Raw genomic sequence first — 25,108 nt, 5'->3', positions numbered from 1 at the left:
GTGCAGTCTATGGCACACGCAGTAAAATCAGGTTTTATAGCACATGGATTGAGCAAAGCCATGGATACAGACAGGAGCTGAGCATCCTTACCAGGTACCGTCTTGCTCTCCGTTGAACCCAACCATGTCCTGTTTGGATGGCAAAACACCTCCAAGGAGAGTTTCACAGCCCCTGTACTGAAGCAGAGAATAGAACACTTTTTATTATCATAAAAACAAACCCTGAATTTTCTAGGAGCCAGACCACAGTCTTCACAGTTCACTGGGCAATGAAATTTATCCTTATGAAGGTGTCAGTGTGAGTACGTCTGATAATCATCATATAAAAATTCAACTCAAAATACACAGACTCTAGCATTTAGACACTTGGCTCATTTTAGTAGGCTAAAAGTATAATATCTTGGCTTTCTTAAAAGTAAATCTCTGAGCGAAGGGGACGGGACAAGCAGACGGAAAAGAGGTTTTTCACTCATGAAGCGCCAAATCTTATGTGAAACTAGTGATGTGTGTACAGTCAAGAACTTTATCGTCTTTGTTGCTCCAATGCTGTTTAAACTTGAGAGTAGATTTATTTTTAAAAAGAAGCTGTACGTTAACATTTTCTTAAATATAATTCTTTCTGTGCTCATGGTGTTTTATGGAAATGAAGTGTGTACAAAATATGTTTGATGGAAACATATATTTATTTCAGTGTTTTAAAGGAGAAACTCTATTCTAAGCAGCCTCTCTGGTTAAGTGTTTATAAATGTGAAGGAATAATTAAGAATCATTTAACATTGAAATCTTTAAATGGTAAGTGGACTATATTGGTTATAACTGCTTATCTTCTGTTTCACCCAATTCTTTGTTTTTCAGCCTGGAATGAACAAGATGAACATATCCACCTTTAATCTAATGCTTAATGAGGAAAAAGGTCAGGCTTTTTTCATTTTTTAAATCGTTTGCCTTACTGTTAATTAGTATATTAAAAAGTACTATTTATTTGCATCGTTTATTTCATACGTCTTAAATAACAAACCCAAATGCAAAGCTTTAATATGAGGGCTGAGAAAGAGCCTTTTGAAATTGAATGGTATATTGATAAAGCAGCTGACTCAGCGCAGTGCAAGTAGAAGCAGCTATAGGAGGAAAGGTCATGGATACGAATCTTCATAGAGATTAAGTTAAAAATTATTGAAGGTATAATTAATGGACATCTCGTATATCAATAAATAAGTATTTGTCACAATTTTCACGGAGTGAAGGCATTTAAAAGGATTTAAATCACCCACTTTATTTTCTATTTTTGAATTTCTGAGTCCTCTTTTAGACAACAGAGCTGTCTGTGTCTTAAATAAACCAGCAGGGCCAGATTCTCCAAATACTTACACATTCAATTAGTATATCATGGCAAGACAGTGAGGAATAATCTACTAATGCTAGAGAGTCATCTATCACATGGGGCTGGATCTCAGAGGCAGCCCAGGCGCTCGAGCACTGTTACATTAGTGCCAGATAAGGCTGGAGAGTTTGCATTAAGTTGTCTGAATAGCTGATTTTTATGTTGTCATATTTTTTTAATATCTTAAGAGTATTTTCATGAGGGAAATTGCTGAGTAGAGATACATAATTCAGTAAACAATTTAAAAAATAGCACTTGGAGAAAAAAAGACATCTGGCTAAAAATAGTATAGTCATGTGACTTATTACTTGGGCACAAAAGCATCATTTACAGGTTTCATTTGCAATCCTACTATGTTTCAGACATTCTCTTGCGCAGAAACGCAGTCTGAATTATTCAAATGATTTAAAAATTGCTGCGTCCTGAACTTGAGATGTCTGATACAAAGGAGGTTTATAGAGTTTATTGGGCCCTCTGCGTTTGAGATATGGGAGTATGATTTACATTTTTCCCATTTATTGCTTAATTTTTGAGCTCGCCCTGCACGGTTAATGGAGATCCGGGGCTAATCCGGTAATTGTTATGCTGGCAGGTTGGAGCCTTTCACCATATTTCCAGCAATTTCATTTTTTCCTTTCTTTAACTGCTTATCTAAAATCTAATTGACTTTTCATGGTCGGGTTTTGAAATAGTTACATTGGAATATTCTTTTAAAATTCACTTTTTTGTTTTCCCCAATGTATATGTCCCTTGTAACCAGTGAGTCAATAACATACAGCAAAGCTGCAAGTAGAACTGAACACTCACAAATAGTTATTACCTATTTATTTTCTGTATCTGTTTATTAGATACCTTAAGAGCATCCTCTGTCAGATGTTCCTGAAATTCATATGATCTTCATTATAAAACGATATTTAATAATTTCAGATTTTTGGAAGCTTGAAACAAGAGTATTTGTTTATTCGTGTTCTTGGATCTCCCTTTGCAGTAATTTCAACTTCAGGCTGAAACTTTAAATTATTTATAGCTAAATCATTTCATAATAATCAGGGTGTTGCTATTAGAGTTTTAAGTTGTTGGTAATTTAACTCCCTTATCCCTTTTTTGGATAAATGTGGCCATTTTCTAATGAATCTGTGTGTTATGTTGGTGAGAGCAACCCCACTGTGACAAAGCAGATTTTTCTGTTCCATTGCTGTCCTCTCAGTTTGGCAGTAAGTCTCGCGAGGTCTGAATTCTCTCTCTTGTAGGCACAGATCACTTCTTTTCATCCACATTTTGCAGTCAGCTTTCTTCTTGACGTGGTAACTTTCCTGGATAGATTCTTCTAGAGCTTGATAGTTTCTTATGGAGCTCACAGAGTGACAATTGCTGTAGAGAAGTTTCAGTGGTATAACCATAAAAGATCCCCGAAGCCACAGAAGATTAAGATTTACTCCTGCTTGTTCCAAAGTACTAAATTCTGGAAAAGTGTTACGTCAACGAAAGCAAAATACTTTAACAACCGTGGCTTTCTGATGGTTTTAGAGGAGACAGAAATTCCTATTCAAAAACAGCCCCCCAAAAGTGGCCTTCCCAGTTGCAGAACTGCTGACGTATCGTCACTGCGTGATGAAGAGAGAACTAAAAGAACTGTAGAAAAGCTGTTCGGAAAGAGCTCAAGTATAAATTCTCCTTATGTTACAGAAAGCTCAGTGCTTTAACCTCCTCGCTAGGAACCTTGCTTTGCCACTCTTTCCTGCCGTGTAACACTGTACTTGCTGTGTTGTTTCACAGAATAAACAAATATAACCAGTTTGTGTAAAATTGATAAAGCTTTGTGCCCACAGATTGAAACAAGAGCATTGAAAAGGAAATGTATGAATGGCTTTTGGCCATTAGAAACAGAATTGAAAACATCCAAGCCCAGGTTTGGTTTTCCTGGATCTGTAGGTTGCTGAGGATGGACACTGTATAATATACAAGTTCCTCGTTTTATTCTGAGAGTTCCCCTAAAGTTGCAAAGTTGATGTAATGATGTTGCTTCACTTCTTATTAACATTTAGGTTGGTAATATTGTGTTTCATAATATTTTCTAAGAAAGGTTTTGATAATAGTGACATGATTCGTACCTGCGTAGTATCTTGGTTAATTTAGATTGCATACAAATATTCGTCTTAATTTTGTAAAGAATCCTGTTTGCTTACATGGTTTTGGCAGTACAACAGGCCTGTCTCACATGCGCGCAGTTTGACCTATTTCCCTTGTAAAGAAATAAATTAATGTGGCGGAAGGCCTGAAGGAGCATTATGACTCCTCTGTATTCTTCTATGGACCATTGTATTTCTTAAATTCTGACTGAGTAGACAGAGCCGAGGTTCACAAAGAAAATCCTTTTGTTTCCTGCCATCTTTTTTGATTGTTGCGTAGTTCAGCGTTGCTCTTTGTCAAAACCCTTTCGGAGATGCGCTGTGTAATCAGACGTGCACATGAGTGCACAAAGGAGGTTCTTGAAAGGGTTAACCTTCTCCATTCCCTTGTTGAAGGTGGAAACCTCCGTTGCTCCCAACTCTGGGATTTGTACAGATCGATGTGTTACAGTTTTGGGGTTTGGTACTAGACGTACACTAAATAAAGGATGCTAGAAGAACTGCGCTCCTTCCCAGTTCAGCCATTGCTTGGACAACTGTTAATGACGCAGTTAAATCTCCTCAGTTGAGGATATTTTGCAGCTCAATGAACTCCACTTTTTTTATGTGGTAGGAAGGATATCATATGTGAGGGTTAACAACTTCTGAGTAGTTACCAGCATGCTGGGCCAAAATGCTCCAAGAGAAGAGGTTCCTACTGTGTGCTCTTAATGATCAGCTGAAATATAGAACAGAGTCATTTTGGTTAGAAAAGACCTTTAAGACCATCAAGTCAACATGACACTACTACATTACAAAGAAATTCCATTTCTCTTCCACATGAGTATCTTCTTTTCTTTCTAGGTTATTTACAAATACTTTTAAAGCAGTTCATCTCTCTTTAAAGCTGAATAGTGTAACAACTTCTACAATTAGCAAAAGCAAAGTTCTCCATGGAGATTGTCTAATGTGCAACCATCTCTTGGAGTATCACAGGACTTCAGGTTGTTTATCTTAGGAAACTAAAACCAAAGTTGAGCCCACATAAGGGGTAGAACAAGCTAAGAGAGAAATGACAAAACAAATGCACCAAAAAAAACCCAGAACAAAACTCCCCTCTGTCAACCCAACCACTAAGGAAATAATAGAATCATAGAATCATTTTGGTTGGAAAAGACCGTCAAGATCATCGAGTCCACCTGTTCCCCCACCCCTGGCACTGCCCCATGTCCTGAGAACCTCATCTCCATGTCCATCCCTCCAGGGATGGTGACTCCAGCACTGCCCTGGGCAGCCTGTTCCAATGCCCCACAGCCCTTTGGGGAAGAAATTGTTCCCAGATCCAACCTCAACCTCCCCTGGCGCAACTTGAGGCCGTTTCCTCTGCTCCTGGTGCTTGTTCCTGGGGAGCAGAGCCCGACCGCCCTGGCTCCAAGCTCCTTTCAGGCAGTTCAGAGATCAGAAGGTCTCCCCTCAGCTCCTGTTCTCCAGCTGAACCCCCCAGGTCTCTCAGCCGCTCCATCACACTTGTGCTCCAGCCCCTCACCAGCTCCGTTCCCTTCTCTCCACTCGCTCCAGCACCTCAAGGCCTGTCTTGGTGTGGACATAACTCAACCCTTCTCCATGAGAATCTTGCCCTATCTATCCATGACACAGCTGAAAGTCATTTTATTAGTGTAGATTCCTACTTAGCGGGTCTGCAGTGCTGGCTTTGGTCCAGCAGCGTAGGAAACCAAATACTGCAGGATTCCGTCCATCCCCATGGAGGTGAGCGAGGCTGAGCTGGGTCATGCCCAGTGGGCTACGGGTACAGGTCATTGACTGTGGATTGAGAGACCAGCACAGTGGCCAGGAGTCTCGATTTTATTATTATTTTTTTCTGTTTCTGACTAAATCCATCCAAATAGCTGTCGTTTTATAGGGTGGTTATATTTGGGGTCTTCTGAGCCTAAAAAGTTCTACAGCATCAAAAGTAGTATAAATTAGCAATACGTAGGCCTTGTTACAGTACAAAATAAAACCATCCTTGATACAGTTCAGAATAATTTAATACCAAAGGTAGATGGACTGGTATAAACCAATGCGGCACTGGGGCAATTTAACATGTATCATTTTAATTAAGTCATTCAGCAGAGATCAATTTTCTGGTTGTTGCAATGTACTCTGAATACTCTGTATTTACGAGCAAGGTGGAGATGACTTCTCAAACCAAAGGCAGAGTATATCATGTATACAGCTGTGCTGTAGTCTTGGGTACCACTACAATGAGATAAGATTGAAGGAAGAAAGGTCTCCTTTATGCTTTAAGCACATTTGTTTGTTGAATCACTCGCCTAAAAATAGAGCTTCACGAAGTATTCAATACCAATCGAATTAGTCAAGAGATTGCTGCTTTTCAAACTGGAAAAGCATTCCCAAAACATGATGCAACATTTGTATTTACTACATGATACGGGAGAATCCCAACTAATTTCTTTTATGGACTTAAACAGATTAATAATGTGCAAGCGATAACTAAATGAAAACTCATTTTAACCCTGCGTGGTTTGAAAATAATGCTCTTTAATACACTAAAACTTCCTGTTAGTTCTAAAACCCTAAGACAGTGATTTGGGGGCATTTCTGCTTCTCAGTGTATCTTGTAGGTTTTCTGTGTTTGAAAGGAAAGCCTGGGAAGTGAGATCGCAATTTATATCTATAGGCAGCGTGTTGTGTATGTTTGCAAAACTTTATACCCAAAATCTGATCATTCTATAGGTAAGAACTGGCTTTTGTGCGTCAGAGAGGCATCATTTTAGGCACACTTAAAAGTTCATGTAAGAAAAGAGTAATGGAGCGTCTTTGCAACATTGGGCTGTCAGAATTGGTCTTAACTGGCTTTATGTCCACTTATTGATAAAATAGATGTTGCATTGGAGTTCATATCATATGTGATAGATCTGAATGCTGACTATGAGTATCTCATTTAAGTTTTTGATTACTTTGTACCAAGTTTTCTATTTTACCGCTTGACCAGAAAATTGTTAAACATGAATAGCTGAATGTGCAGAGACTTCCTAGAATGCAACATTCCCAAAAGTGAGGCAGTTGCATTAAAAATCAAAAACATACTTTCAGCATATGAAAATTAAGCAGAAATTTTCCATGGTGGGCGGGGTTTGAGGGGACTAAAAGGGGGAAACAATTCAGTGTAGTTTTGCATAGTTCTCCAATGAAATATTTTTAAGCATATTGTAATGAAACCGGACTGCAAAACAAATGGAAACGGCATGTCTTGGCACGCAGAAAAAAAGAAGTAATTGATTTAGATGTGGCAAGTTGTGTTACTCGTGGTGAGATAACATGAGTTGTCTGGAGTTGTTATGAGATTACAGAGAAGAGGTATTTATTACATGGGTTGATGAAAATCAGGCCTTTGGATAGAACCCAGTGTCCAACATGCTTTGGATTTGGTCCAAAATCCGAATACTTTCTATCCCAATCCAAGATACTTCAGATAGAACACTTTGATGGAGAAGAGGAAAATGGGACATCAGAAGACGGGATTTTTCCGCGATCGAGTTGGAAGATTCTAGACCAGTAAGAAATGTGGAGGTTTGAGTGGTCAAATGGATGCTCTGTGTGTCAGAGAACTCACGGCCAGGCTGGTCCCTCCTGGGCTGTAAATGGCTTTTTCAAGATGGAGCTGTGCCACTGTCCCCTCCACTTGTCCCTTGAAACTTGCAGCTTCTCGTCTATGCTGCTTTATCGTATAAAATGTGTTGTAATACCAGCTGACGCCATGGGGCGAAAAAGAGCCAGACCCAGCCTGGTTTAAGTGCCCCCCGTCCTCTCTTTCGCTGCTGCCTTCCTGAGCTCCGTTTTCTTTTTTTGGCTGATAAATGCTTATTGGGAAAATGTAAAAGTTGTCCTTTGTTGAATCGGATTTAAGAAGATTAACTCTTCTGGGAGAGACCTCTACTATGCTTAACTTTTCTATAGTATTATGCAGTTAAATAAAATAACACACAGCAGCTCTGCACGAGCGGTTTAGCAAAGCATTTCCGTACCAAAACATCAATGCAACCTCTTACTTTTACCATTCATAGAAATACGCAATGGTTACAATATATACTTGGTATCTTATTGCCTGCATTTTGTGGAAATCTACAGAGGACTACGTGGGGGTTTAGTGAAAAAATCTCACTTTCGTGAGCATTCTCCTATAAACCATGGCTGGTTACTCACTCATGAGCTGTGTACTACACCATGGCTGGTTACACACTGATGAGCTGTGTACTACACCATGGCTGGTTACTCACTCATGAGCTGTGTACTACACCATGGCTGGTTACTCACTGATGAGCTGTGTACTACACCATGGCTGGTTACTCACTCATGAGCTGTGTACTACACCATGGCTGGTTACACACTGATGAGCTGTGTACTACACCATGGCTGGTTACTCACTGATTAGCTGTGTACTACACCATGGCTGGTTACACACTGATGAGCCGTGTCCTCAGAAGCTTCCAGGGAGCCTGAGCCCTCTTGTCTGCAGTTCATTGCACACAGACACGTCGGTGTGTCCTCGCAGACCCCAACTTGCCTATGAGCACAGTAAATTGCAAGAGGAAAGGTCAGACTTTGGTGATGTGAATAGCGTTTTTCACTGCTTGCTGCTTAGGGTGAGCGTAGTGGGTTTTGTACCTGGGGAAGAATGGAAAATGCATCATCATACCTGTGCTCTGATTCATTTTTACTGTTTACATCACTCTAGTGCTTGTGTTATTTACAGTTCTTTAGCCTCTAGTGCTCGTCAAGAAAAAGTCATACAAATAATAAACTTTGATGGAAGGTATATGATTGAAGCAGACATTTTATTCCAATTCATTGTATTGAATAAAAATATTTCAATATTTTCCACAGCAGAAGCAGTTAAGTGAATTCTTTTGCTTCTTTTCGTATTATTTCAGGCTACGTGCAGTATAGAAAAATGGTTTATCTGATTAGATGATAATAAGTATTATGGTGGTGATGGAATCGGATGTTAGCTGAGCTGGAGCATTGCAGAAACAGTAGAAATGTAAGGTTACTTCAAAGCATCTCTTGCTGATTGCGCAAAAAAAGAAATTGATGGCTATTATTTTCTCGTAATGGATCCAGTGCAATCGCCCTAAATAGCAACGTGAGCCACAGCGAGACGGGGCTGAGAGGAGCAACTTTCTCTGCACCGTTTGCTTCCAGTATTTTAAATAACTTATTTTCTGATTCTGGTTTTACTGTATTACAGAGAATTAATTCTTGTTAATAATAATGGGGAAATTATCTACCTATTTTAGCTGTGCATGGGGCCTACAATACAAATGCCAATGCAGCATTCAGCAATAATGCAATAATTCACCTGAAGGTGAATTCTGTCTTAGTTTTGATGAACCGTCATCTTCAGCCTTCTTAATTGGGGTAAAACCAATCAAACACTGAAACTTCTAAACTGACAACCTGAGAGAGTCCTGAACTGTTACCAAGCGCTCTCCAAATCCTATTTCTGTGCACCAAATGTAGAGATTAAAGGGCGGATTGTTTTCATATGAGAGATCTCAAGGTGCTTCGTGTGACCTTCACTGGTCACCTGGGGCCTGGTCACCTCCTCCTTAAAAGGCGCCTGTAAAGAAAGATGGGGACAGACCTTTTGGCAGGGCCTATTGCCATAGGACAAGGGGTGATTTGAAACTAAAAGAGGTGAAATTCCAACTAGATATTAAGGAGGAAATTTTAGCACTGAGGGTGGTGAGACCCTGGCCCAGGCAACATCTTCGTCTGAAAACTAATTAACAGAAATGCAACATTCGTGTTCTTTGGAATTCGGCTCAGTTTAAACCTCTTGCTAACAAAGCACAAGAAATCATTAAAAAATATGCAGAGATGCTTTGAGGTTTGTTACAAACGCGCTTTGCTCATTGTACATTTAGGTGTTGCTTAACTTGAAATGATCTTTTCGGCCTCGCCTCTAGAAGATAACTGCGTGTTTTTAATCACACACACTGTGAATCACCTTCGGTGTGCAAAGGTGTTTTTACAAGGCTGAGGCCCTGGCCGGGCCATGGAAACGCTCCCAGCTCTGGGTGGGATCCCATCTCCAGGTGGCATCTCCTGAACAAGCCACCCGTGTGCCTGATCTGCTCTGCTGGGCACCTCTTGGCTTCGGGGACGTTCAGCCTAGATATAAGATATTTTTGCCCCTGAGGGTGGTGAGAGCCTGGCCCAGGTTGGCCAGAGAGGTGGTGGATGAACCATCCCTGGAGACATCCCAGGCCAGGCTGGACGGGGCTCTGAGCAACCTGAGCTGGTGAAGATGTCCCTGCTCATGGCAGGGGGGCACTGGGGGAGCTGGGAAGGGCCCTTCAACCCAAACTATTCTCTGATAGTCTCATCATCCCTCCCCTAGTTTTGGCTGGCCAAGGATTACACCCTATCCGAGTGCTCCAGAGTACAGGAAAGTTGAAACAGATCCCTGCAAAACAGTGCTGGGCTATTCTAGAGGGTTTTGTACTGCAGAAAGTGGCACTGGTTATTCTGAAAATTGCCCTCTTTATTCTTTAGATATCAGCACCTGGGTCCCAGGGGTATGTCCAGCCAGCTTCTTCCCACTCCACCTCCTTCTTGTAAATACCATGGCTGTGTTTTTCTTTATGTAGCGTTTTGGACTTTACATTTATAAGTAGCACATCTAAAGAGAATGTACCATGTCAGCATACGTAAGGGAGTATTTTTGAGGACTATATTTATGCCTCTGTGGTCTTCCTTTAGTGGTCTTGAAGGAAGGAGCTGTTGTTACAGTTAAACATAGATGTCAACATGCTGTTGGTAGCTGTTGTAGAATTGTAGGATCCTAAGCCTTTATGTTCCATTTCTATCTCAAAAAACTTTTTCTTATTAAAGTCAGTCAGGTCTATAGTAACACTGACTATGTTTTAAAATGTTAGCATAACTTTGGTATTAGGAGTAACACAGAACTGACATGCAGTTCCAAATAAAACCTGTTACTCTGATAGTCGTCAGTGCCATCTTCCAGTTGAGTTCAAGGATTGTTGTTTTTCCAATGTATTTCCTATCTTAATTGCACATTCCATGTTTGTCTCGCCTTAAAACGTCCAGTCTCAAGAGTTAAGTCTCACCTGGTCAGCTTCAAAAACCACTTTGGGGGAATATCGTGGTTATTCTGAGCTTCTTGTGTGAATATTTGTTCATACAGTATAGTCATATGGAGGAAGTTATTACTTATGTTATTCAATTGTTTCATAAGTATGCAGAGATCAGTGCAACAATGCTGGCTTTTCCCTGTTTATTTTACAATTTTCTTGTAAGAAATTATTATTTTAATTTAGTTTAATGCAGGGAGTTTCAAATTTTTATGGATACTATCGGTCCTGAAAGCAGCTTACTTCAAATTCAATCCGTTTGGTTTTATAAACAATTTTAAATTGCGCTAATTGAGCTAATTATCTCTTGATAATTCAGAATAGAAGCACACGTGCAACTATTCAATTAAAAGATACGTCCCTTAATGCACCCAAACTGTACATTTTCTATTTATTAATAGTTGTACTCCATTAGGTTTTGAGACGTAGCTCTGTTGCACCCACATATAGAGTGTGCTGGCATGACAAGGCTAAGCCTTATTTTGATGGTTCTAGTGACATTGAAAATTTAGATTGCAAGCTTTTGAAATGGATGCAGCTTTATACATCTCCGTGAATTACTGAACTGGGCTGCAAATGGCTCATGTGTTTTCTATATCTGTATTTTTCAGGCTGTTTCATTGGAGCCAGGGAGTCATGAAAGAAACTCAAGAAGACAACTTGGATCATGAATGGAAGATAAAAAGAAAACAAAAAGAATGTGGCATATAAAGGGTATAATACCTGGAGGTATTAGATCTGACTCATATTTATAAAAATGAGACGAGCTTTCACAAAATACAAGTTATTTAGACAGTCATCAAGCTTGGAGCCATGCTGTTGAACTAGAAATTCTCTTTTTCCCCATTCTCCTTTCTGACAGGTAACAAAGGATTGGTGAATTACGATTTTCCCAAGTTGGAAGCACTAATTTTTATCTATATAGTTCATCCTTATGAATATATAAGGAGTTAAACATTGCATATTTAATGTGGATTATAATGGGAAACTGACTCATTAACAAAAATGGCCACTTTTAAGGACTTGGTTTCAAACTGAGCTGGAGCCTCCCAATGCACTTTGTACAATTTGGGGAAAAGTGTACTGAACGGCCTTCTTTGGGAGGCCATGATGACTTGTAGTAAAAGGATATCATCTTACTGTTGATATCTTTGAAGACTCATAAACAGAAACAGAAAAATGAATGGTGGAAAGGAGTGTGACGGAGGGGACACGGATGGAGGGCCACCAGCAGTGCAAGTTCCCGTTGGGTGGCAGCGGCGGGTGGACCAAAGCGGAGTGCTCTATATCAGGTAACGTTATCTCCGGTGGGGACTGGTTTTGGTTTTGCCAGAACGTGGTAAATTAGTGACTCAGCTAATCTTTTGTACTCGAAAACTCAGAGGGCTTGTGCTTTTGGAAGCACGAGATCATTTTTTCTGCTGATGTTAGTGGCATCCACTTAAGTCAGTTGTGCCATTTGCATGCCCTTAATGTACTCTCAAATCTAATATTGCTTGGTCTTGAAAATTTCATAATCCTTACTATACGTTTTGCTTCAGGCATGAATAGTTCTTTATGAGTTACTATTGTCACACGTATGTCAGAGCTGAGCAGAAGCAGATTTAACCTTACTTAATGTCTTTATTATTCAAACCTTTTGCGATGAAACCAACCGGATGTTTAGTTATGAGCCACACCTGAGACCATGAGAAATCTCTGCTGTCTTTTTCCTCCTCCCATACACACAGACATTGTGTTTTCCTTGCACCGACACGGGACTTCTCTGAGACTTTGCTGATGGAGTTTAACGCCGTGATGGGGCATGTGAAGAGTTGAGGGCGGGTGAGGTCGAGTGGGACTTTGTTCTGTCAGCACAAGTCTTCAGTTCATGCAGATCCTGCCATTCGCTCTTCTTCCCCAACTCTTTCCTGGGTTTATGTTCCAGATCTCCATTAGACTTTTGTGGTTTACATACTCGCTGTTGTAACAAAATTGAAGTGGTTTAACTGCTTAGTAGCTGTAGAAAGCATCGGGTTTTATACGCCTTGTGAAGGTTCTGTGTTCGGCGTCACTGACGTTCTCCAGCAAGATTTACTACTACACATTCCTCACATTTCTCGTGTAGGAAAAAACGGAACGCAAGCCTAAATTTGGAGCTTTAGGTATTTTGTGTGTTTATTTTGCTAGCTTCTTGGATTCTTTTGCTTCACCCTGGAACAGTCACAAAGAAATCTCTTGAAATTACTGTTAAATTTATACATTCAGATAAACAGACTACAAATTAAATGTTATTGGAAAAAAGATCAAAGTCAGCTTTAACGAAATACGGGTACATCAGGTTTACATCACAGAAGCCTAAACAATTACCAGTCGGTTATTTGTTTAGTCTTATTCCACTATTCTGTGATTAAAAGAACCACTTTTTCACAACGTTTTATGTATTACCAATACCAAATAATGAGTCAAAACATACCCCGATTTTACACTAAGCTCTACCATAAAAGATCAAATGCATTCCGGGATTTCTTGTTTGTATTCTTAATTAGCAGAATCAAACAAAATCCATGCCGGCGATACGCACGTTAAAGATAAATTGCCTTCCCCTTGTATTTCTCATTAAAGCTGTAATTTACTGGGCCTCTGCCTTAGTTAAAAATCAATGACCAACAAAAAAAGTTGTGGGTTTTTTTGTTTCGTTTTTCCCTATCATCTCTATATCCAGGCATCAAAACGCATAATGCTCTGGTGTTTTTATATACCTGATGATCTTACCTGCATCCGAATTTGGTCTTGCGTGGCTGTAAGAAGCAGCCCGTGAAGCTTGTGCTGCTGCTTCAAGCAGATATCTTTCATGTGTATCGACTAGTAAATGTTGGTATCATTCTGACAGTCATTTGCTTTTCTATATTTTTCTTTCTGCCCTCCTCCCAAGCTTTGCCCATGGATTTTTTTTCTCTGTAATCCAATGGTCAATTTTCTGCTCACCTTTTCCGCGCTGTTTTGGTGAAAGGGAACACGATAGACAATGCGCTTGGTGTGGTCCGTGGCTCTTACCTTCTTATTTGTTGAAAGGCGCAGGGACGTGGTGGTTGGAAAGGACGGGAGTCAATAATCCAGCGATAGCAGCAGCACTGGCTCAGGTCAGCCCTTGGTTTCCCCAGCTGCACCTCCAGGTTTGCGTTTCCACAGCCCCCGTGGGTAACCTGCTCCAGGGCGGCTCTGCCCTTCTGGAGCAACAACCGCCTGAAAGGGTGCACGGCGGCTATCGAGAGAACGAAAGGTCAGACAGTATTGACTCCAAAGCTATGCAGGGAAAATTAGTGTAGGTATTAAGATCCGACATGATTTAACAAGAATAGATGATCCCAGCTGAATAAGGACTCATAGTGTTTGTGCTTCCTTATAAACAGGAATGCTTTTCCATCAGCTGTCCGCAGTTGCTTTGGATTAAATCCATTAATTAACTAGTTTTTATTACCTGGTAAAAGCATTGAGTTGAGTCTCGGTGCTTTTCTTAGTAAAAAAAGTGCTACAGCCTTAAAGTAGAACCTAGATCTCTTCTAGAGCTTAGTCATCAGTGGAATAAACTGAGAAACGCTCTTTAATAATAGAAAAAGATTTCAGAACTGTCAGTAACACATCCTAGTATATTTTATAATTTATTCTTTCTTTGCGATCCACACACATCTGGATGAGCTCAGTGGTAGTACCTTACCAAAGAAGCTGCTGATTACCCTTTGCAGTATAGAAATACGAGAAAACCTTTACATGCAAAATATACTTTGTAGTTACGCAGGTCTGCCCAAGAACACGGCAGAAACAGAAAAATCGGCCTCTTTTTTAATGTGGTTGTTTCTTGTGGACAAATAACTGTTGCACATACATGCAGTAGGGATGCTGAGTCCCACGTGCCACAGACTCAGTGGTTACGTGTGCCCAGGCGAAGTGCACACCAAGGAGGGGTGTTGGAGATTGCTTAATTCTAGAAACAGGGGGAAAAAAGAAGTGTGAGGTGCAGCTTTCCTCTCGTTGCTCTGCAGGCCTCTTTTAGCAACGCAAATACAGCAGCATCCCAAGCACAGCGCGGATTCCCAGGGAAGTCATTCAACACAGCGGCCGTAGGGATTTTGGCTGTAGATGGGATGGTGTAGAGCAAATTCCAATGTTTTCCATGGTTTAACCAGACTGTAGCTGGAATTTAAATAAATCAACAAAATAAAGAGTAATTTCCCCCTGCTTCCTACATATTTTAATTTAAGATAGTGAAGGTTTGGCTTTCTGACTTACCTATCATGCCCACACCATTCTCTTTAGATCGCTCTTTTATCTTGCTTATCCTCAGAACTGTCGCTGTTACACGTGTTCGACCTGGGCAGTTCTCAGTAAAACAATTATTTCAGGGCAGGCCTGGCAAATAAATGACTTATTTAAACTGTCCGCGTAAGTTTAAATGTCGCTTGCAGATGTTGCTTTAGATGTGACTTAGTTGTGCAGAATTAGGTGTTTACCCGTTGGGTTTTACATAGGAAAGTTTGTCATAGTTTGGAATTCTGGCTCGTGGCTGTTTTCTTGATCCAAACTGTCGCGCTGAAGTTGGTTTTGTGAAAGAAGGGCTATTACTGCTGCCGCTAAGAACCAGGGTTTTAGCCAGTCCTCAGAAATTACTGTATTCTTTCCCTGTTGAACAGTTTAGATGGCTCAGTAATAAAGAGCAATCCAGAAGTTAGAGGCTCGTGACACGACAACTTTTTCATCTTATGAATTAGTGATTTTGGTGTAACAGAATTTCCACTGTTCTATTTCTGGCTATGGAGATAATGATGTTCTGGTGGGAGATCGAGAAATCCGAGTGCAGCTGATCAGAACCTCACTGGACGGGCTTCTTGGTGTCATTTTTCTTGCTTTCAGTGAGAGGGTTGAAATTTTAGCTGAATGACACCAAATTGTTTGTGCAACCAAGAGGTGCAACATCAGTTCTGTTCCTGTTCTGCCTTTTCTCTATCAGTTTTCTTTTAAGATTAGGTCTCAGTCCTAAAAAGTACCAGTGACTGTTGTGCCTTTATAGGAGAGAGGAGGGAGAAAACTAATCTTAGTGTAGTTAGGACTGTAATGTGATCAGTAAATATCGATAATCCCCATTCCTTTATATTCTCTGCACTTGCAGTGTTTGTTTTTCTATAGTAAAATCTTCCTTTAAAATGTTGTTTTGCGGGCTGTTTTTGGTAAGTATCATCTCAGTTCTTCACTAGAAGCAATAAATACTATTAAAACAAAAAATAGTAAATCTTAGCTATGTTATTTTGAACACTCTACGTGAACTGTTAGAATGGTAGATGGAATTCCTGGCCTATCAAATAGCTTGTATTCATCTTTCTGTTCCTTTGCAGTCCCAGTGGGTCTTTATTATCCTGCTTGGAGCAGGTGAAGACTTACTTGCTGACTGATGGAACATGCAAGTGTGGCCTAGAATGTCCTCTCGTTCTTCCCAAGGTAACGAAAAGCTTCATTTTGGGATCACTGCGCTATAATCCTTATCAGTTATGTCAGCTGATGTGCTACGCTATGACTTAATCGTTGTTCAGATCATATATATAAAATGAGATAAGTGGTATATACCCCAAGATTTACCTTAAAATACTAAATGAATCTTTCCTCTGCCTTCTCCCCTCAGGGGAAAGACCTGACTTGGTTTTTATGGGGTTTTAACATTTTCCTGTTAAATTGGAAACGTACCACCACCACCATAGTGCATTCTCACATGATCATATGTGAGAATCAGAACAAGACGCTGATTTCTGTTTCATCTCTTGAGCGATGTAGGCGCAGTCAGATAACTGTAAGAAACACAAGCAAATCCAACTTTCTGTCACATTTCTGGTTCAGGTATATTTGGTGAGTTTGCTGCCTAGAATCATTATTTTAAACATGAGAATTTTTCCTCTCAGGTCTTTAATTTTGATCCTGGAGCTGCTGTGAAGCAGAGAACTGCCGAAGATGTTAAAGCGGACGAAGATGTCACCAAACTATGCATACATAAAAGGAAAATTATTGCTGTGGCTGCACTTCATAAAAGCATGGAAGCACCGCATCCTTCGCTCGTTCTAACTAGTCCTGGTGGTGGAACAAGTGAGTATCACAGGATCAACTAGGTTGGAAAAGACCTCAGAGATCATCAAGTCCAACCTTTGGTCCAACTTCAGTCCATTTACTAGATCATGGCACTAAGTACAATCATGCAGGATCATTTAATTACCTAATTTTGAACGTACATCATTACGAAAACACCCCCATAAGTCTTGTTTATCAATGGTGCAATAGTAAACAGATTAAAGGAAAAAACAAAGGTAGTAATTAGAGATGTAGGTAGATAGAAAAGGAGTCTAAAAAGCAGATCATCCCAGACTAAGAGCATGATTTTCTTGGAAAAGATAGCAGATTGTTCTAGACAAAGAAAATACATTAGCTCTCATCTTTTGGAACTGTAGTAATATGTCTGATATTCTGTCACATGGGAAATTAGAGAAGCAGAATAAAGTGATTATAACGGGATTAGAATGTGGCTGAGGACTTGGCTAGATGGGAAATGGTGTTGCAAGGCAGAAGGTACAGCTAGAGAAGATCTCCACCCTAATTTCTCAAGGATTATTTTTGGGCACCAACCTGGATTAGCATTTTAATTTTCCATATCAACAAAAAATGAGGTAATTTGTTGATGGACGAAGTTGACAAAAAATGATCAAACAAGATCGAAACATCTTGAAAACCTGGGGGGATCATAGAGACCCAGAGTGAAGGAAAAGGTAGAGCAACAAATCCTGGTAATTGTAAGGTTGTTCACCTGGGGACCAGGGAAAAAAGCTGTCAGCTGTACATTAGTGAGAAAGGAGACCTAGATGGAGCAGGAGTAGCTGATGAAGTTGCATAGAAACTGAAAATGAGGCACTTTGTAAGGATTACAGGGACAGGTTCTGCAGCAGTGCTACAAATCCAAATGGTTAGGCCAAAGGAGGGAAGGTTACTTTTAAGACAGAGCTTGGCAAGTTTATGGTGATATGTTCTGTGTGCAACTTCTGGGAAACAGCCCCTGATAATCTGGGAGATCTTTTGCGCCCCTGTACTGCTGTGATAATAACTGCTAACCGCTCTGGAGCTTGGCTTCAAAGTGGAACATTTGAAGAGTACAAACATAAATAATACATTTCAGCTGTGTAGACAATGCTGTGGTACCAGTGCTGTTCATAGTACTGATGGGCTCTTGCATTTCGAAATCGCTATTCATGACTTTAAAGCTTTGTTTAAATTGTTTCTCGCAATGCAGGTTTTTTTTTCTAAATGAGCAGTGCTATATCCAACATTACTATGCATTTTCCATGTTATTTATTTTGTGTTCTATTTTAGTAATAGTTTCAAAAACTTAGCAAAATGAAGGAGGGAAAATCAGCTAAATATTAGAAATACAAGTCACATTTTTGTGTTTTTGCCTTCTCTGTTGATCAGAATTTTGTGCGCTAAGAGAAGAGGAAAATTTCCCAATAAATTGCCTTTTCATTTATGCGCATTTACATTTGACCCTTTGCTTAGGTCCAGCATTCAAGGTGAGAGTTCTCGTACATATTTTGTTTTACAGCTCAGTCTCGAGCTTTGTCCCCTAAATGAGCCTTTGGTTGTATTTTGGGAAAGGTAATATGTTTGTTTCTGTCGTGATGTAACTGGTTGAGCAAATAGGATGAAGGCAGGATTGTCAGTGCCATCTGTGGCCGAGGGCCGGGCTGAAGGGAAGAACGGAATCGGGTTCTTGTGAGTAGCGGTATTTAAAGGAACCTCTGAACTGATTTGAACATGAAATCTTTAGCTCGTTACTCAGGTTTATGTTTGCGTATTCAGAGCCTGCACGCCGGGAACACATTCATTTTCCTTTACTGAGCTCGCTCTGCAAGCTGAATTACGGATTCCCAGAGCAGCAGAACTGGCACAAAGGCCGCCAGGCTGGGCGCTGCTCGTGATGCTATTCCTAAAGCAAAGCACTGAAATAAATGTTTTAAAATTAGCGGGCAGAAAAAGTCGTCTTGTGCTTGTAGGAAGCTCTAGTCTCAAAACTGGAATTTACAGGGAATTTTTCAATTGCAGAGGAGTTCACATGTCTGCGTATGCAAATATCCCCAGGGCCTTTATCGTGAAACCAGAAGTAGAAGGCAGAGCCCCTTCTTAATTTCGGCGTTTTCGCCCAAGCAAAGCTTGGTGCAAAAGCTGCAGGAAAAGCCTTAATTTGATAAAGTAATACAGGACACAATATAATGTATGTCCTCACCTTTTGAACTGAAGCAGGGCCAAGGTCGTGTGGCACAGCTCCCCATCCATCCCCCCCAGGGCCGGCATTTGGGGCAGGACCCTCCTCTCTGTAGGGCCAGGAGAAATGAGCCTAACGCCTTGTTGGGCTTTGTTCCTCCTGTACTCAATAGATGGTGCCAGAGGCTCCTTTTCCCTGCGACAGCAGCAGTGATGCTGGAGATGCAGGAGCAGGACGCTGGAGGAGAGATGGGTAGAAGAAAAAGACAAAAAGGGGCTTTATAAAAAATGTACAAGAATTGATGTTTCAGAAGGAGCACGCTAAAATAAATTAATGTAGGTAGCAAGTAGCAAGTGTGCTTGAGACTTAAGAAACACAAGACTGAAAGCTGTCCGTATTTATGCTGGCTTAAAAAGGGCTGTGGAGTTAAGGTCTGTACAGCTGCGCTCTGTAGTAAGGTAGCACGCACCGGTCCAGCAACCTCTTGGTGAGTCGGGTGTTATTTAGCCAAAAGGCTTTCTGGCTTTTTTGAGTACGTTCACACGCTGTAGTTTTGCACTGGAATGCGTGATATTGGATTTCAAAATGGTAATTGTTGTGTTTTTGCTCTCAGGTGCAACTCCAGTAGTTCCTACTCGAGCGGCAACTCCAAGATCAATGAGGAATAAATCACATGAAGGAATTACAAATTCTGTGATGCCAGAATGTAAGACTCCTTTCAAGTTGATGATAGGGGCATCTAATGCCATGGGTAGGCTTTATGTGCAAGAAATGGCTGGAAGCCAGCAACAAGAACTTCATTCTGTCTATCCTAGGCAGAGATTGGGTAGTAATGAACTTGGACAGAAGTCTCCGTATCGCGGCAGTCATGGTGGGATGCCCAGTCCAGCTTCATCGGGATCCCAGATATACGGAGATGGCTCAATCTCTCCTAGGACTGACCCGCTTGGAAGCCCTGATGTTTTCACAAGGAACAATCCCGGTTTTCATGGAGCACCCAACTCCAGCCCTATTCACATGAACAGGACACCTCTGTCTCCACCGTCAGTAATGCTACATGGTTCCCCCATACAGTCATCCTGCGCAATGGCTGGAAGGACTAACATACCTCTTTCCCCAACCTTGACCACAAAAAGCCCAGTAATGAAAAAACCCATGTGTAATTTTTCGACTGGTATGGAAATACCGCGAGCAATGTTTCACCATAAACCGCCCCAGGGCCCACCCCCGCCTCCTCCACCGCCTTCTTGTGCTCTTCAGAAAAAGCCATTAACATCAGAAAAGGATCCACTTGGCATACTTGACCCTATTCCTAGCAAACCGGTGAATCAGAATCCCGTTATCATTAACCCAACTACTTTCCATTCAAACGTCCACTCTCAGGTACCTGTGATGAATGTAAGCATGCCTCCTGCTGTCGTCCCTCTGCCGAGTAACCTTCCTTTGCCAACTGTCAAACCCGGTCACATGAACCACGGCACTCATGTTCAAAGAGTTCAACATTCTGCTTCAACTTCCCTCTCTCCTTCGCCAGTCACGTCCCCAGTTCATATGATGGGCTCTGGGATCGGAAGGATCGAGGCTTCTCCCCAAAGATCGCGTTCTTCTTCCACATCATCAGATCATGGAAATTTCCTGCTGCCTCCAGTAGGACCACAGTCATCTTGTAGTGGTATTAAAGTTCCCCCCAGGTCCCCAAGGTCAACAATAGGGTCACCGAGACCATCTATGCCATCTAGCCCTTCCACCAAGCATGACGGACTTAATCAGTACAAGGACATCCCTAACCCATTAATTGCTGGAATGAGTAATGTACTAAATCCTCCAAACAATGCAGTTTTTTCTACTGCATCGGCTGGAAGTGGTTCCTTGAAGAGTCAGCCTGGATTGCTGGGAATGCCTTTAAATCAGATCTTGAACCAGCACAACGCTGCCTCTTTTCCAGCAAGTAGTTTACTCTCAGCAGCAGCCAAAGCACAGCTAGCAAATCAAAATAAACTTGCTGGTAACAACAATAATAGCAGTAGCAATTCTGGACCTGTTGCCAGCAGTGGCAACAACGAAGGACACAGCACTTTAAATACCATGTTCCCTCCTGCAGCCAACGTGCTTCTACCAACGACTGAAGGGCAAAGCGGCCGAGCAGCACTGAGAGATAAATTGATGTCTCAGCAAAAAGACCCGCTGAGAAAAAGAAAGCAGCCGACCACCACGGTGTTGAGTTTGCTGAGACAGTCTCAGTTGGACAGTTCTGGGGTTTCCAAAGCTGGATCTGATTTGATAAGAAAGCAAAGTCAGAGCTCCTTTCCCATCAGTTCTATGTCCCAGCTACTTCAGTCCATGAGTTGTCAAAGCTCTCACGTGAGCAGCAATAGTTCTACCAGTTGTGGGAGCTCAAATACTCAAATACCTTGCTCTGGTAACCAGATGCATTTTGCAGACACCGGTATGAACTCTGGCAGCCTCCAGAACTCGCTGGCGCAGGGTTTGCCGCTGCGAGGGGGAGGTGTGCACTGCCAGAACGCAAACACTAACTTTGGGCACGGCACCAGCCCGGGCACGACCAACCATCTGGCAGGTTTGATCAATCAGATGCAGGCCAGCGGGAGCTGCGGGATGCTCGGGCAGTCAGGAATGGCTTTAGGAAACTCATTACATCCGAACCCACCTCAGTCGAGAGTCCAGGCGTCCTCCACTCCAGCGATACCAAACAGCATTGTTAGCAGCTGTAATCAAACCAGTCCTGAAGCAGGTACGTTGCCTTCTAAAAGGGTACCCCTATGTCCGACTGCTTGGAAATATATGATGGCTATTTTTAAATGGGTTCCTTTTACATATCCACTTTTTAAATTCGAGTTTGCCAACATGAAAAATCTGCCTATTTCATGCTGGTATCCAGAAACTCAAAAATAAAATGGATAAGAAAAAGACAGGGGTAGACTACAATATATCTCCCTTTTCCTGAACAAACTCACCCATGCCTCCTTCCCATGACAACCCTTGCTTTTAGTAACTCTTACACACTCTGTGTATATAAAATCCATGCACTTCTGTACATAGTCAGGCCTCAGCTTTGCTCAGCTGCCCAAATAAATTCATTTTTCTTTGCAATATGCCCAGCTGCTTCAGCCATAGAAAGCTGTGGCTCAGCTGGCAGCCCGTGGCCAGGCTGCACATGTGCTCTTCGCTGCTCGCATTAAAAATCCCATGTTATCAGATATCGAAGCGGATACCAGGAGTACAAAAGTTTACAAAATAACCTTTTTCAGGGACAGCGCAAGGGAGCGACAAGTCTGTGTTTGCCTCTGTCACGATAACTTTACTAAGCTGGTAATTAAATGGTTGAACGAAATGTATATTCGGTTGGAAGAAGGTAGAGAGATTTCCTGGTTTATTCATCGGTGAAGACTGGGAGAGGAAACAGGTATGCTGCTGTTTAAAGAGGAAAGGGAGGCAGCTCAAAAACCTATATTTGATTTAACTGCTACTGGTTGAACAAAGTATGCAGTTTTGAAAGATGGTACAACGTTGATTTCTTAAGTGGAAAGAAAACCTTCCATTTGGTATTTCGGTCTTTGGGCTTGCTTAACTTTCAAAGCGCGTGTTCGATGCAATCACAGCTGGGCTGCAGCAGGTCAGAGAAAAGCGACTGTAAGCGTGCAAGTGGTCTGGCTCATTGGCCCAAGAAAGAACCTGCTACATGTTCTTGAGCTTCCTCCAAGAGAGCTGTTTATTCTTTAAAATACACAACAGAATAATATAAAAACTGAATTATATAAAAAGAAGTTTCTAATATCATGCCGGTCACAGTTTCTGGTGACTTTTAAGGATTTCTCTCCATTCCTGGGGAAATAAGATCTTTTTATTTTCTTTTCCTTGGCTATGTTGTTGGTTCGTGTCCCAAGCAAGCAGCTGTTAATCCTAGTGTGGCTGGTCTGCCCTGTCACACTGACGAAGAGGAGGATTTCACAGAATCACAGAATCACAGAATGGACTGGGTTGGAAAAGACCTCAGAGATCATCCAGTCCAACCCTTGGTCCAACTCCAGTCCATTGACTAGATCATGGCACTAAGTGCCATGGCCAATCTCAGTTTAAAAACCTCCAGGGCCGGTGAGTCCAGCACCTCCCTGGGCAGCCATTCCAATGCCTGACCACTCTCTCTGCACAGAATTGCTTTCTAATCTCCAGCCTAAATTTCCCCTGGTAGAGTTGAAGCCCATGGCCCCTTGTCCTATTGCTGACTGCCTGGGAGAAGAGACCAATCCCCACCTGGCTAGAACTGCCCTTCAGGTAGTTCTAGAGAGTGCTGAGCTCAGCTCTAAGCCTCCTCTTCTCCAGACTAAACAAGCCCAGCTCCCTCAGCCTCTCCCCATAGGGCTTGTGTTCAAGTCCCTTCACCAGTCGTCCTGGCACAGTTTGTCTCTTCTGAGACTCTGTACTCTCTTTGGAACAGAGCAGAGGTCTGGTTCTCCCTCAGCTCGCTTCCCCGTCCCACTAAGCAGCCTCAGAACCCCTCATGCAGGAACTGGGTGGGTTTCCACCTCTGTTGAGTTCCATGGGGAGCAGCACTGGAGCACGTTAACGTGCTCTCCAGAGAAAGACAAGTTAATCAGCACCTTCCCTTGCGTCGCCAGGCCTGGTCTTCAGACAAACTGGGTTTCCTCTTGAGAAGACAAACGCGACAGAACAAATCTGTGCGCGTCAAAGCCCCGTGAAGAAAGGTTTCCACCTAAACAGCCAGTTTGGTTCTCATCGGTATAGGAATAGTAATATGGATATAACCCCACCTGGGATTTGCTTTGCTATTTCTACAAAATGGTGTTTTTATACCCTGGAGGTATAGCGATATAATTATAGGGCCATAAACTGACACTTTTTTCCTAATCTAAATGATAAATGGTAGTTCTGCATAGGCAAAGACACATTTGATCATATTCCGTTCCTTACTACGGAAGGGTTTTTTTTCCTTTAGTTTTGCTGCTTGCAAAACACACCCAACCTGCATTTAATTATTTTAGTAATGTCTGTGATGACTAGAAGCCTCGAGACCTATTTTCTTCCTTAAGGTGAGGTTTCTGATTCCATTATCTTTGTGTTATTCCCAAAGCAAGGCCCTTCGTCCCCGCTCCTGCCTGGGTCGTCACAGCGGCGTGGGGCTGAATTCCTCTCATCACAATTAATCTAATCCATTTGTATTGGAGTTTGTGGGGGTTTTTTTCTTAAAGTATTTTAATTGCTAAATCTGTTTGCTGTTGCTGTGCCAGCACTCAGAATAGCTACTAATCAAAATAGTTCCTGAGAGAAAAAATACTGAGAATCACCACAATTAGAGAGCTGGTTATTGCCGAAGCTTTTAATTATATTTTAACCACATGGATCAAATTTTATTGTTGTAGCTTTTGTTTTCTTCTTCCGCAGTTTCCAGGTGATTTTCAGTATGAGTGTGATGGAATTAAAAATGAATAAATACAGAAATAAACATTTCTGTTTCTGCAGTAGAAAGCTTTTGCCGTTTTCCACGTTTGAGCCCTTGAAAACCAGTCATGCTCAATTAATTTTTATTAAGAATTTCAATCTCTCTGTTGTATTTGGGTTACAAACACCCATCAATAACAGCTGTCCTAAAGGAAGAGCTAGCAGTAGGTCTGTCCATATTATTTAGGGCTGTTCCTTTGAACAGAGTCCATTTTCTACCAGCAGACTGGGTTCTAGACTCTTCTTTTTTCTAATGAGCGATGTTGATATTTCTATTAACCTTTGGCGCTGTATTCCTCATTAATTGAGCCCTCAAACATAAACCGAAGGTAGAATCCAGATTGCCAGCTTTTATATTTATTCATTAAGCCACTTTGCTTCTCTGTGGATGTGTCTGTTGTTTTTGTAAAATGGACTGCGTCGTTGTGTGATGTATTTTATTATAGAATCTGGTTATTTATTCTCTTTTCCTTGCTGTCAGAATGTGCCGTTAGTCCAGAAGTTCACAGCGTAGAAAATCTCTGTGTGAGTGTTGAATATTCAACAGTGAAATCCTGCTATGAATGCAACAGGCAGAAATGATGGGAGAGATGCAAACAAGTGAAAAATGTTTGGGAGTAAAAGCTCTATACAGCTGATAAGGGAAATCAAGGGAGCTAATATACCCGTAGCAAATAGAAATAAAGATAAG

At 41.4% G+C, this 25,108-nt stretch overlaps 1 protein-coding gene across 10 annotated transcripts in view; it reads left to right on the top strand.

Annotated features, from left to right (window-relative positions):
* Positions 1-25,108, top strand: part of MBD5 (methyl-CpG binding domain protein 5) — a 127,308-nt gene that overhangs the window by 73,253 nt on the left and 28,947 nt on the right. For 5 of the 10 annotated variants that reach the window (XR_010473946.1, XM_065070215.1, XM_065070219.1 and 2 more), the window contains 5 exons: positions 856-913; positions 11,282-11,962; positions 16,040-16,142; positions 16,598-16,778; positions 19,553-21,691. Coding sequence is in view for 9 of the 10 variants with exons in the window: in XM_065070215.1 (XP_064926287.1) it covers positions 11,850-11,962; positions 16,040-16,142; positions 16,598-16,778; positions 19,553-21,691 (2,536 nt within the window). In the remaining variant the exon portion in view is untranslated. The remainder of the gene's footprint in view (positions 1-855; positions 914-11,281; positions 11,963-16,039; positions 16,143-16,597; positions 16,779-19,552; positions 21,692-25,108) is intronic. The other 5 variants (XM_065070212.1, XM_065070216.1, XM_065070213.1 and 2 more) reach the window with 3 other exon arrangements.

Source organism: Columba livia, chromosome 7 (assembly GCF_036013475.1).
Source record: "Columba livia isolate bColLiv1 breed racing homer chromosome 7, bColLiv1.pat.W.v2, whole genome shotgun sequence".
Taxonomy (NCBI): Eukaryota; Metazoa; Chordata; class Aves; order Columbiformes; family Columbidae; genus Columba; species Columba livia.
Note: the sequence above shows the minus strand (reverse complement) of the source record. Positions and strands in the feature narration are given on the sequence as shown.